The sequence below is a fragment of the Alosa alosa genome, chromosome 5 (assembly GCF_017589495.1).
Source record: "Alosa alosa isolate M-15738 ecotype Scorff River chromosome 5, AALO_Geno_1.1, whole genome shotgun sequence".
Lineage (NCBI taxonomy): Eukaryota > Metazoa > Chordata > Actinopteri > Clupeiformes > Clupeidae > Alosa > Alosa alosa.
The window spans coordinates 25,848,597-25,863,443 of NC_063193.1; the positions used below are offsets into that span (position 1 = coordinate 25,848,597).

Here is a 14,847-nt window from a genome sequence, read left to right on the forward strand (position 1 = left end):
TGCCTCACCTCACCATAGAATAGTCCTTTACCAGCAGAGAGAGAGAGAGAGGTAGAGAGAGAGAGGGATGTAGAGAAGGAGAGAGAGAGAAACAGATACGAAGCTACAAATACAGGTAATGAGAGCAAACTCATTTTGGTTTGCACACTGCTAATGTCTTTACCGTAGCTTAAAGGCAACAGCTGTGGATGGATAAAGTAAAGGCAAGTAGTAAATTAGATCACATGAATATTATTATTGAACTCCTGTGGCTGTGGATTGACTCCAAATTGGAACCTTTGCTTTTTCCAGACTCTTATTTTACTTGTGTCTGTCTACAGTATGCGCTATTTCCAGGTCAGTTTGTGAGTTCACATTTCCTTCACAGCTTGCAATACACATCTCTCCATACGGTTATTTGTATTGGTCCCTGTAGCACAGTGGGCAGTGTTGGTGAATAGACTTGCTGTGTAACTGGATGTCTCTGTCAGGAGACCGAAAGCACTCTGCCGCTTGGCCACCGGCGCGAATGAGTGGGCAGAGAGGGAAGTAGCCAGTTTGTTATTTTTCACAGGAAACGCATTAACCAGCAGGCTCCTGGGTCTATAATCAGCAACTCATGCAGCGAAGGATCCTTGAATGAGTTTGTGTGTGTGAATGTGTGTCTCTTGTGTGCGTGTGTACAGTACATGTGTGCGTGTGTGTACGTTTGTGTGCGTGCGTGTGCATGTGTGTGTGTGTGTGCGTGTGCGTGCGTGCGTGTTAAGCGTGAATAAGACGAGGGAAGGGTCGATAAATGGCATGTGGACAATGAGGACACTCAAGTAGCATTGTGTAGCATGATGCTTGTGTGTGTGTATGTGTGTGTGTGTGTAAATGTCAGGGTGGTTTAGACCTCCAGAGCCTGGACCTCACTTGAGGAATGACCTCACTGATATGCTCCATTACGTCTGTCCATTACATTGTATGTGTGTGTGTGTGTGTGTGTGTGTGTGTGTGTGTGTGTGTGTGTGGTGGGGATCCAAGTGGGAGGCATATTCTACTATCGCTAAGGGGTGGGGCTCTGGCATTGATAGTAATCAATGGTTCGGCCCGAGCCATCGTTGCGTCTATTGACATGTGTCTGTCGATCTCTATGGATGTTTTATCATGTTTTAGGGGTCATTGCCCCAGTACCATGTATATAGAAAAGCAAGTGTTGAATTAGAGCGGTATAGACCCTTTCAAGAGAGTTCCATTATCAGCATCATAGTTGGCCCCACAAGGCTTCTGTTTTAACATTCCATATGTTATCTTAAAGGTGCAATTTGTAGGATTGTTACCGAACGTTCTGCAGGCCAAAATCAAAACACTGGTGAATGTTCTCAAGACTACCAGACGCGAGCCTCTTCTGGGTTGCCAGATGTAATTAAGACTTAGCTAACGTTAGTTGACCTGCAGCTGCTTTAACGTTTCTCCAACCATGACCCAGCTACACATTACGGAAACAGTGAAAACAAAAAATACCTCTCTAACCAACGTAACATATTTAGCTGAAGTTAGCGATGCAGATGAAGTTTAGCCTAGGCTACCTGTTGTGGGAGAAATATGGCCAGCTCTAAGTCAGACTTGATATTCTTCGTTTGAAGAAGACGTCACCATCTCAGGAAGCTCCTCCGATGTCCACTTAATTTGTTTCTTGTTTAAATTTTGGAAATTTGCCTGCCTCTCATAGGCGTTCATGACTACAACTGACAGCTGTTGACAGTTGGCCTTTGCTAATTTGGAAACCCAAATAGGAGGACGCCAGCTAGCCCATTATTAATACGCTATTCTAGAATGAATCGCTTCAAAACATAAACGAAAATTCTAAGACATTCCGCCCGTAACTCATTTTTTTCATGGGTTTTGCGGGTTAGAGTAATGTTGTCAAATAAGCCATTACTTCAATTCATCGTGTTTTCCTTACTCTCTGACAACATATGGTGATCATTTTGAATGGTCCATTTTCCATTTCCTACATACTGGACCTTTAATGCAGAGGAAGTAGATTGGGAACCAAATAGAATGTTCAAGCATTTTTTTGTTTTTATTGTTGAAAGGGTCTATAGCGCTGATAGAGGCAAGGTCACAAGTTCAGCGTCTCCCATTTCTCCTCTCATCCACTGTTTGCAGTATGCTGTCGGTCCTGTAGTTGGTTGCACATTAATGCAACTTACACATTCCAAAAAAAACTCTTTGAATGTATTTACAGTCTGTCAAACAATTCAGATACTCGCTCATCAGAAAGGATCATGAGTCATTGTTTTTTAAAGTACTGAATACTAGATACTAGTACTGAGGAACGATTATGTTGTTTGAGCAACACTTCAGCAAAGACCTACAATATATCAACATACTATATTCCATGTGATTTAATTGATCCATGTGATCAACAGTAAAAAGTACATGTACACCTACAATAACAGAACAGTAACACTTTAGATCACACAACTATGAAAAACTCCTTCAGAGCAAAGACTGCAACATTGACTTTTCTGGCCGTACAACATGTCTCTTTGCCTAAAACTAGCAACATCAACTGTAAGGCCATCCATTCTCGCTCCAGTCGATAAGATATACACAGTCCGCAGTGCAATTAAGTCAGACTATAGTTTTGCTGAAGAGAGAAAAAGAGCGCTGTGGCTTTGTGATGCAGTGCTATCGACTTGGTCTTCGAGATGTTGCTTATCGATTCCGTCGGGTCCTGGTGGCCAAATAACATGGCGTAATCATCGCAGCGCTACAAAACCCACACGCTGCGTCTAGCCTCCACTGCCTAATTATAAACCGGGCAATCAAGCATGGAGGAGTCTGATATATCTGCGTCCAGCCATGCGTATAAGTGGACGTCCACCCCGCTGCGTGTTTGGAAGAGGGGAGGAGAAAAAAAGAGAAGCAGCTGTCAGTTTCAACAAACAACACATTGCATTTATAGTCTATAACACTTTAAAGCACCCAAAGTGCTTCACAGTAAAGGGGAACATCACTAGCCACCACCAACGTGTAGCACCCACCTGGGTGATGCACGGCAGCCATTATGGATCAGCTTGAGGTGGAGAGTGAGGAAATGAATGAATCAGCCAATTACACTTGGGGATGATTAGGGGTCCAGATTGAATGAGACAGGTTGGGAATTCAGCCAAGACACTGGGGAACCCCCTACTCTTTGCGATAAGTGCCATGGGGTATTTAATGACCACAGTGAGTCAGGACCTCGGTTTGACATCTCACTGAAGTACAGCATCTCTTACAGCATAGTGTCTGTGCCACTGTAAAAGGGCCAGCCACTGAGATTTATTTTTGGCCAGAGGGAAGAGTGCCACATATAAGCCACCCACCATCACCACCTCCAGCAGCAACTTAGAGGTCTCCCATCCAAGTACAGTACTAACCAAGCCCACGCCTGCTTAGCTTCAATAAGTCAGTAGTAGAGACAGAGTGTCCATTAGTCTGGCTACTGTGTTTCTTTGTTGGTGGGATTCGTTTTTAGGAGGTGGGGGAGGACAGGAGGCTCCATCTGGGGAAGCATGGCATCATCTGGACCAAAGACACAGCAGTCGCTGGGACACAGTGTTCACATGTACACATCTCTCTCTCTCTCTCTCTTACACACACTCTCTCATCACACACACCCTATCTGTCTCTCTCTCATCCACACACTAGAGGTGTGCCATCTCTAGCCCCTGCATGTTCAGTGGGCATGTCTGAAGTGCTGTTGTGTCATCTGACATGGACGAGTACCATCTGTCACCTCCTGGCTGTACTCACTCTCCACCCGTAACTAATGACTAAACTAGACTCTAGCGGGCACACACACACACTCTAGTAACTAATGACTAAACTAGACCCTAGTGGGCACACACACACACACACACACTCTAGTTAGTAACTACTGACTAAACTAGACCCTAGTGACCCTAACTGATCTGTGGAGTGTGGGCTAGCTAGCTCTTTTTCAAGTCCCCAGAGATTAATAATGCATGATTCTGTTAGTACACAAGTTGCTGTTTGCATGTGTTATATGCAAGGCTTTGAACCGGTTCACGGAACTAAAATGAAAATCAGAAACTTTTGATATGTCAGTTGCTAGGAACAGAAACGAAACCAGAAACTTTACATTTTTTAAAGTTCCGGAACAGAATCGTTCATCTAAAATAATGGTAACCAGTTAATACCGTTATTTTTTTTGTTCTTTGACAAGATTTCTGTGCAATATGACTTGGTGAGGTACACTTGCCAATAAACGACTTGTCTTAATTCACATATAATACTGAAAAAAATGTAGGCATGTCAGAATTACAGTTATGCCGCATAATGTAGCCTATAGTGCTTTTTTAATGTTTGATAATAAGATAGAGAGTTAAGGAAAATTATGTACGTAGATTAACAATATAATTTTAAAATTGTAATGATCAGCCTACTTATTTGTATGTCCCGCAGCTGACATGGAACGTTGTTAACCGGTTCAGGAACGCCAATTTTAGGGTTGAACCGAAAACCAGAAACGGTAAAATACTGTTTCTGTTCGGAACGAACCAACTGGAAAAAAATCTGGTTCAAAGCCCTGGTTAGATGTTCTCTTGTTAAAAAACAATGTTGAAATTTGACATGTGTATATTCAACTGCTACTCAGAGTAATGAATACACAGTATGCAGTATGTGTATATTAAACTGCTTGTAATGGAGGTTGGGACTCCAGGATAAAGGTTTTGACTGAGTGGCGAGATATGGATTGCGATTTCCGGTCAGAGAATTCACGGACACAGATCCACTGTTTATCTTCTTTAATCTTCACAGTTTCGTAACTTGAGTTGACAACAATGTTTTGTATAGGTTTCCATTTGATATGTGTTTGATATATGTATGTGAGTGGTTTCTGAAATGAAATAAGGAATAAACGTGGATTACTAACACAGCCATTGATGTTGTGCATGAGATTCCTGATTACCATTACAGTTAGAATGAATTGCCACTAGATGGCGCCAGTGTATAAGGAATGACCAGACTGCTAGAAAATTCGTGAACATAAGGTACTAAGTGATTAACTTGCCATTGCTACGTTATTAAGCATATTAATGCAACACAGTTAATGTCAATGTTAACAGACATTCATAGGAAACTTTAACACATGAAGATGATGATTGAGTAGATGAAGTGGTAAGCTAACATGTTGGTTAACTAGACTAGCCAGACTAGCCACAAGAACACAGGATATGGCTTTAACTAATATTGTATGCAAACGTACAAATACAACAAGTTAACAAGCTAACAAGTTAACATTTTGGTGACCTAATGATAAAATATGGTAGGTAACTTACATTCTGCATTTACGCACACAGGAAATAGGTACATTGTTATTCACGATTTAGAGAGACGACTGCAACGACTGCAAAATGAGCGAAAGTAAATGGGGGGAGGGGGAGTCGATACTTGATGATGTCATCACTTCGTCTCTCCTATCACAGGCTTTCTCACACTGCTACTCCTGAGTAATGATTGCACAGTATGTATGGTTCCATGGAGTCCTTTTGTCCTGTGTATATGTATAGGTCCTTACAGGTTCCATGAAGAACATTTGTCTAGTCTGAAATGTGAACAGGTTTCTATGGGATGCTTTTCATTTTTACATTGTGCAACAGTTTGGATTTAAAGCACACTGAATAGCTTGAATGCTAGAATGAATCATGCATATCAAAGGAAGAAAACAAATGCAGTCAAATTGGATTTCTGGAACATTGTGAAAATGTCATCTGTCAAGGTTCTTTCCACTGTTCCACCCCAGCATACAGGAGGTGCAGAAGGACCTGTGCATGCATATTTGATGAACTCTGAACAGTCGTTGTGACTCACTCAACTGCATTGTTTATCTGGCATGGAAGCACTGTGTGTGAATGGTATGCTGATAGGTGAGGTTGTAAGTCTTCTGAACTGGCATTTCAGCTATGCATGATTTCGTTTTATATAACTGTGCAATATGAAGGCTTGAATATGAATGTTTCATAATTTGGTGTTTGTGTGTGTGTGTGCATGCGTGTTAGTGTGTGTGTGTGTGTAGATTTTAAATCTAAACACACCATGAACTCTGCATAACGAAGAGGGTTCCACACCACCACCTCCAGTGTGTATAATAACTAATGGAAATTGAGAGTGTGCATGTCCATGCCTTTCCGTGTTCATTTCCCAATGCGATAATAAGGTCTAGATGGAGAGGTGGCACTAGACTAATCTAATTGGTCCCACAACACAAATTCACACATTTGTGCAGATTGAATTATTCACATAGGGCCATTTCAGAATCACTTCATTGAAAGTATATCATCTTTTCTTTTAAAATGGTTCCTGAAAATGCTATTATGTTTTTTTTGTGAGCAGTAACTCTTTATATTTTAGTGTCCATATAACTGTGTCAGAAGAAGAGTTAATCTGCTGTTAAATGAGGCCTTAGTAATTTTGCATTGCATTTACATACTGTATGGTGAGATTTACCTGAATGAGTGTATGCTTACTGATGCATTGGCGCTAATTTATGCTTCACATAGCTTTTGTGAGCTGTTTGTGTATACTGCACATGTGCATTATTGCTCGCCAAAGCAGTGTTTGTTTTTAATGTCTAGTTCCCATCTGATGTGCAGGTCTATAGGGATCATATATCATCACATCTGCTGGTGCAGCTTAAAATATCACAATAAACAAAGACACTAAATGAATGAAATAATTAATAAATGTAATTTAATCTGACCACCCCCCCCCCCTCTCCATCTCTATCTTCTGTTCATCCTGTTCTGTCTGTCAGGGTGAAGTTAAAAGAGGGCTTTGCCTTTCTGGGGGCGCGGCCGAGCAACCCTACCCTGTGGATGGTGAGCCAGGACGTCCGCAGCGAAGGGCACAGGGTCGTAACCTTGCACTGCCGCCGCAAGGAGGTCAGCTACGGACAGAGGTCAGTCTCCATGACAACCCCCCAAACTTTCTTTGTATGCTGGCGATTACTCAGTTTCCTGTGAGTCCAAGTGTGTGTGTGTGTGTGAGGGTGTGTGTGCGGGTGGGTGGGTGTGTGCATGTGTGATCTTCTGGGCATGCACATGTGTGCACACATGTGTGTGTGTGTGTACGTAGGTTTGTGCATGAGGCCATACGTAGAGGTGCATATGTATGTGTCCTCATACATGTCTGTGTAAGCGCACGGATGTGTGTGTGTACTGTATGTGTGTGTGTGTGTGTGTGTGTGTGTGTGTGTGTGTGTGTGTCTGTGTGTGTGTCTGTGTGCGTGTTGCTGTGTTGTTTGATGAGCGTTTCGCTCTGCTCTCACATCCACAACACTGGCCCAGATGAGGTCGGTCCCATCTGTTCAGGTGGACGGCTGCTGGAGGCAGATTGGGTTGTCTGTCATCACTGGTCGGGGACAAACACTGATCAAGTCTCCTATCAGCGGAACATGAGTCATGTTTCAGAGCGCTGATGGGGCCTGCTACTGAGCAGTCTCAGACAGGGCTGACGTGCTCAGCTGAGATTGATGTAAGCTGTACCGGTGACAGTGCCATAAGAGGGTCACTCAATCCGGAGGAGGCCATTAGTAATTCTCAAAAAAAAAACAATATTGTCACACTTACACACACATGGGCACATAGAGACACACACAGACGCACACACACACACACACATACACACACGTACACACACACACACACACACACACACACACACACACACACACACACACACACACACACACACACACACACACACAGACACACACACATGACACACACACACACACACACACACACACACACACACACACACACACACACACACACACAAGAACTGCATGGTAATGGTGCTCTCCAAGGAGACCTGAATGGGATTCTGTAAAAAGGTAAGACAGCAAAACCTTCTTATATCTTACAGCGGGTTACATCGGAACTGCACGTAACATCAGATGTGCTTCACCCTGCCTTGAAATGGTCTTGAGGGAAGTCTGGCAGACACTTTCACCATTTGTGAGTGTGTGAGTGTGTGTGTGTGTGTGTGTGTGTGTGTGTGTGTGTGTGTGTGTGTGTGTGTGTGTGAGAGTGAGTGAGTGTGTGTGTGTGTGTGTGTGTGTGTGTGTGTGTGTGTGTGTGGAGTGAGTGAGTGAGTGAGTGAGTGAGTGAGTGAGTGAGTGAGTGTGTGTGTGTGTGTGTGTGTGTGTGTGTGTGTGTGTGTGTGTGTGTGTTTGCTCCCTCTGCTCCTCTGGTTTGTTGACTAATGCTGTATGTTTTCTCCAAAGTTAATTTAGTCAGGGTCAACATCTCCTCCACTGATGATGTGCATTAAGCTCCCAAAAGCTTAGCCCACAACCACCACGGCCCCACAGATACCCCCAAACACACACACCACACACACATACACACACACACACACACCAGCCCCCAGCTGCGGAGTGCAGGCCTCCGCGCTCCGCTGTGAAATGAACTCTGTGAGATTGCTGTGGTCATTTCCCATCTGCATTAACACGCTCCAATTAATCCCGTAAATAAGAGGCTTCGTCCATCCATCCATCCGCGCGTGTGACCAAAACAGGATTGGGCTGGTAATTAAGGAGAGAGATGCCTAATGAGATGCAGAGGCAGGGTGTGTGTGTGTGTGTGTGTGTGTGTGTGGTGAGGGGGTGCTGTTGGGGTGCTGTTTGTGATGGTGTTGTCATTTTAATCTGTTTGGGGATTTTTTTTTTCTCACATTCTTTCACAGATCAGGAAGTAGCCTTAATGAATATGCGTGTGCGGTGACAGGTGTAATTTTGTCATTTTAATGGACTCGAGGCTGGGGGATGTTTCGAGGTCAGGCTACTCAACTCTCCGGCACTGAGGTTTGTGACTGGCAGTCCATATCTCGGCAGAGTTTGTGTGTTCTTGAGTTGTCCGTTAGCATTATGCAAGTGTGGAGATCACTTCAACCCTGTGAAATTACTTGCTGGCTGTCAAGGTGTTATTGCTTTCAGGGTTCCCACTCTAAGTCAAACTAAGTAAAATTCCCTGACAAAAAAAATTAATTTCCATTACTTACTATATATTGAATGGTACAATATACTGACCAATGATTTCAGAACAGCCGTGTAGCATTCATCTTTTTTTTAAACTTTTTTTAGAGCAGGAGATGAATAAATGGGCATTAAATAAAAAAAAGTTGGGCTCCACAAGCAAGCAGTAAAGGTAATAACCAGATATACACCAATTCTGCTTGGAAATTAATGTATTTTGGCAAGTAAATTTTAAACTGCTACAACAAAATTACCTGATATTCCATGACTTTGCCACAAAAATTATACAATTCCCTGTCTGGTCTTTCCCTGTCTGTTTTGATGTCTGGAATACACTTTCCAAAATTCCATGATATTCCAGAAATGCCATGACCTGTGGGAACCCTGTGTTTTTTATTCACTTCTGTCACCAACCCAGATCCCATGACAAGTATCTCTGCAGTTCAAAAGGGTGTCTGGGTCACAGAAGATCATCTACAGCAGTGGTTCTCAAACTTTTTCTGTCATTCCCCACTTTGTATGTGGGGAATTTTCAAGCCCCACCTGACCCCATCACCCCGGCAAAATGGTCATGTTAAAATATTATTTTCGCATTTTGGTTACATTTCCTGTCTCGGTCCGCTGGCTCTGATGTTGTTTGAATTCATATGTCGGTCTGTTTATGACTCCTACTGTGTGTGGCTATCTTGTCAAAAAAGAAAGGCATTATTAAATATAGGCACAAAAAAAAATGTCCTCCAATTCATTGTGCCCCACCTGTCATGTCTCTATTCCCAACTATTGGGGCCCGCCCCACACATTGAGAACCACTGATCTACAGCAACTGATCACAAAGCATTATGGATACCAAAAATGTGTATTCCTCAACAGGCAGCAGCATGGCAGAAACATTCAAAGAGTGAATTCTGTCTGATGCACTGAACTGAACATCGCGAGACTTTGGGTGAGATCCAAAATGGCAGCGCACTGAACACTGACGCTTGTAAACAGAAATACAAAACTTTATTTTTCTTCCGTGTACACCGTCTCACTTCCAAAGACAATAAAAAACCTCCTCCAATTATCGCCGAGTTCGAACACTTCAAACACAAAGAACTCATCAAAAGCAAAGGGAAAGAACTGAAAGGCACTTCATTCGGACTAAACGACCAATTCCCACAAGTAATACAGGAAAGAAGAAGAGCCCTCTTGCCCATAATGAAACAACTCAGGCAAGAGGGCAAACGAGCAACACTGTCAGTCGATAAACTGTATGTCAATGGAACTCTGTATCGCAACCCCAATGTCACCACCTGGCTATAGCACATCATACCTCATGCCAACATTCATCTTGATTATAACATTGTCACCCTCAACTCTCTCTAACCCACTGCCTACTGATGCTTGGATCACCTCTCTCTTCTCTCTTCTTATGCTTATGAATCATCTCCTTCCCTTCTGTGGGAAACAGGAAAAGCAGTACTCAGAGGAAGAATCATCTCATATTCAGTACACAAAAAATGAAGGAAAAAGAACAGGAAGTAGAACTCAACAATAAAATTAAACAGTTAGAAGAAACCAATGCAAGCAACCCAACTGAAGAAACACAGGCAAAACTTAGGAAACATAAATTCAAACTCAATGAAATACTCAATAAACACACTCAATTTATGATTCACCGTCTAAGGCAGGAAAACTTCCACCATAGCAATAAATCAGGTAAATACTTAGCAAATCAAATCCAACGTAACAAAGAAAAATCAACAATCCCGGTCATAAAGAACTCAGCAGGGAAGCTAACCAGCTCACCTGAAGAAATAAATCATGTTTTTTACCAGTTTTACAATAAACTATATTCTTCAGAAATAAACCCCAACCAGGAATTCATAGACTCTTTCCTAAACAGCATCGAATTACCACAACTCAATGAGACCTAAATAAAAACCTAGAATCACCTATAACTCAACAAGAACTGTTTGATGCCCTGAAACAGATGCCCGATAATAAAGCACCAGGTCCGGATGGCTTTCCTGCTGAGTTCTACAAACAATTTTGGACCATCTTAGCTCCACTTTTCATCAGAATGATTAATGAATCAAAACAGAAAGGACGTCTTCCAACTAGTTCCACCACAGCCTCAATTTCACTGCTCCTCAAGCCCAATAAGGACCCAACATTGCCATCCAGCTACCGACCAATTTCTCTCTTCAATGTGGACAATAAGATAATCGCAAAAATGCTAGCACACAGATTAGCAGAGGTCACCCCATCCATTATCCACCCAGACCAAACAGGCTTCATTAAAGGTAGAATTTCATCCACCAACACCCGCAGACTGTTAAATATAATGTATCACTCTACAAAATTTTAAGATAATACCATCATAGCAACTCTGGACGCAGAAAAAGCTTTTGATAGGGTGAACTGGAATTTCCTGTTTTCCACATTAGGGAGGTTTGGCTTCGGGGAGTCGTTCATTAACTGGATTAAACTTCTATATACCTCTCCTTCAGCCACAGTAATCACCAATGGACTAACATCACAAAGTTTCACTCTTCACGGGGAACTAGACAGGGGGTGCCCACTCTCCCCCTCACTATTTACAATCTTCATTGAACCCCTAGCAGCTGCCATCCGTCAGAACCCCCTCATCAAAGGTGTCCAGACTCCATATATGCATCACAAAATCAGCCTTTATGCTGACGACATTCTTCTCTTTCTTCAAGACCCCACAACATCAGTAGAAGAAACCATCAAACTCATTGACACATTCTCTAAAATTTCTGAATACTCAATCAATTGGAATAAATCTGCAGTTCTCCCATTACATCCCAATAGCTGGGATGTGACAGCCAACTCTTCACCTATCCCACTCTGCACTAACTATATCACTTACTTAGGGATAAAAGTCTCCCCCAGGCTGTCAGACTTATTTAGCCTAAATTATTCCCCTCTACTCACTTCAATAGATGATGACCTTCAACGCTGGAAGAACCTCTCATTATCCATCATGGGCAGAATCTCAGTAATCAAAATGACAATACTGCCCAAAATAAACTATCTATTCTCTATGATTCCAACCCAGCCCACCACCCTCTGGTTTAAGTCTCTCGATTCATTAATCACTAAATTCTACTGGAAAGATAAGACCCCAGGATCAAACTTCGCCACTCTCCAAAACCAAAAAAAGCAATGGGAGGACTAGAGGCCCCACACTTCCAGCACTATGCCCTGGCCAACCAGCTCCACTTCATCCACAAATGGCTACACCCCCCCCCCCTCAGACAACACCTGGTTAGACCTAGAACAAACAATCTGTAAAGAAATTAAAATCTCAGATCTCCCTTTCTGCAGTCAGTCGGTCAAAAAACATCCATCCTTCAAAGCCCCAACAATTTCAGCTACTCTGACAGCCTGGTGGAGATTCTACCACATCACTGATTCACCTATAGCACCATCAATTCGCACCCGATTTGGAATAACCCAGATTTCACCGTCAATAAAAAAACACTTAACTTTCACACATGGATGGGAAGGGCATCACTCACCTTCAACACATTCTTCAAGACAATAATCTGGCCTCATTTTTCCTGTTTGGTCCAGAAGCACGACATCGAGAGTAAACACTTCTTACAATACCTGCAAATTAAATCATCTATCCTAGGAAAAATTAACATCCAGACAGCTAACCTTGACATTCCCCACCAATCTCAGAGCTGCTTAATATTCCCTCTCCCAAAACAATACTCTCCCAAATTTACAAAATTATATCTCGTTCAGAAAAACAATTGGCCTGCCATATCACAAATGGGAATCAGACTTATCAATTACTCCTGGTGCCGTCTTCTGGACCAAAATGTGCAAAAACATCTACCTCATGACAAAGAATAGTAATCTACAACTAATACAATACAAGGTTCTTCACAGATTCCACTTCACTGCACATAAATTGGCTAAAATGGGGTTTGGCTCGGATCTTTGCACTCACTGCACACAAAATAACCCAGATACATACATTCATGCGGTTTGGCATTGCACTCCAATCAACCACTTCTGGGTGAGTGTCACAAAATCTCTCTCTTCCATCTTTGGCTGTCACATCCCAGCATCCCCTTCCTTATGCATACTTGGTGATACATCCACAGTCAATTTAAGCAACTCCTGCAATAAAACACTGCTGGTAGCGCTGACTATCGCCAAGAAAACAATCCTCATGAACTGGAAATCTAAGAAAAAAGCTCACATCACTCATTGGAAAAACTTGTTAACAGACTATATATCATATATCAACTACAAACTTAATCAATACTCAGGATACAACCTCTCCTTGGTACCCCTTTATCACCTACTTACAGTCCTGACCCTCTTTGCCTGAGTTCCATCTCCACACGATCATAACACACTTCATCAACAGATACACATATCATCGAACACTAGGCAGGGGAGGGTAGCTGGAACTATTATTGTTGTTATTATTATTATTATTAGTAGTAATATAAATAGCATCCCCTTCTTTCCCTCCCCTTTTATTTACATTCTCTGATAACTTTACTAATTTCACTCTTTCTCTGCCCTCTCCCATCGTTATTCTGCGGGGCCCCATTGGATGGCTTGGGAGACTTCGGTCCTGGCGGTTAAGCTGTGTGGTTTTGGCATTGGTTGGGTCCTGTGGGTTATCTATTGGCCCTGGGCCCCGGTGTGCACCCTCCTCATGCTCATGCACACGCCTTGTCCTGGAAGCACACAGCACGCTTTACTCTCTTTTAATCGCACTACATGTTAGGTGACATACATAAACAAAACGACAAAACAGGCTAGGGTAAGAGTGGAGTGCAGGTAGATGCCCTCATCAGGTGTCTATCTGCATGCCTCACTTATTTTAATGCACACATTGAGGAGGCATACATCTTACACAGGGTAAGTGTGGTGTGCATGGGGAAATCCTGACAGATATTCACCATGCATGCCCACTTCTTTAATGCTACACTCTAGATAGACCCCTCAACCTAGCCATTCACATACTGTACATATTTAGGTCAAGAGTGGCGTGTTGGGTGAAGGTCTGGGGGCGAGGTGTGGTTGGTTGTGGTAGTGGGGGATGTGTGCATATGCTGGGGGCCTGGGGCGATGGGTGGCACACAGGTCCTCCCCTTTTGTCAGCTCGTCGCAGTATAACTGCAGGGGGCTGGGTGGAACTGTGGCCATTAATGGGTGCCCAGGTTGGCAATCAGTCAGGCAATCAACCAGGCAATCAGTTATTCCTATTAATATACTTATCATTAATAGAATAATTACAACTCCTCTCCTCTGAAACCCTCCCTCTCTATGTTCCAGCTTCTCTCCTCCTGGCCCAACAGCAAGCCAGCCTTATACATATGCGCACACACACACACACACATACATCCTCACATACTCACTACCCCTCACCCCCCATCCCCACCCCCATCCCAACACCACCTCATTCACACTTTCGTGAGCTACCATCCATCGCACCCCCATCCCCATCCCCCCTTCTTTTCATTCCGGTCATCAATTTCATCCCTGATAATCATATCTGTAATCATCCTGGATGCAAATCATCCTTAGCCTTTCTGTTATTAATGTTATGTTGTGTTATGTTTGTGGAAGCCAAGTCAATGTGATGTCTTGTTAAGTTACAGTATGTGTTTATGTAATGTACGTCTGTTTGTCGTATGTAGTATTCATGTGCATGTCGTAGTGTTGCATTTTCTGTAATGTCAATGATGTTTGCAAAAACAAAAAGAGTGAATTCTGTCACCACAACCATCGTTTTCTGAGAATAAGGACACACACCAGTACACATGTTAATAATCCAAAAACACAAACAGCTC

The 14,847-nt window shown here is 42.8% G+C and overlaps 1 protein-coding gene across 1 annotated transcript in view; it reads left to right on the forward strand.

Annotated features, from left to right (window-relative positions):
• Positions 1 to 14,847, forward strand: part of si:dkeyp-14d3.1 (transmembrane protein 132C) — a 309,004-nt gene that overhangs the window by 138,387 nt on the left and 155,770 nt on the right. The window contains 1 exon segment of the mRNA XM_048244531.1: positions 6,794 to 6,937. Within this exon segment, the coding sequence (XP_048100488.1) occupies positions 6,794 to 6,937 (144 nt within the window).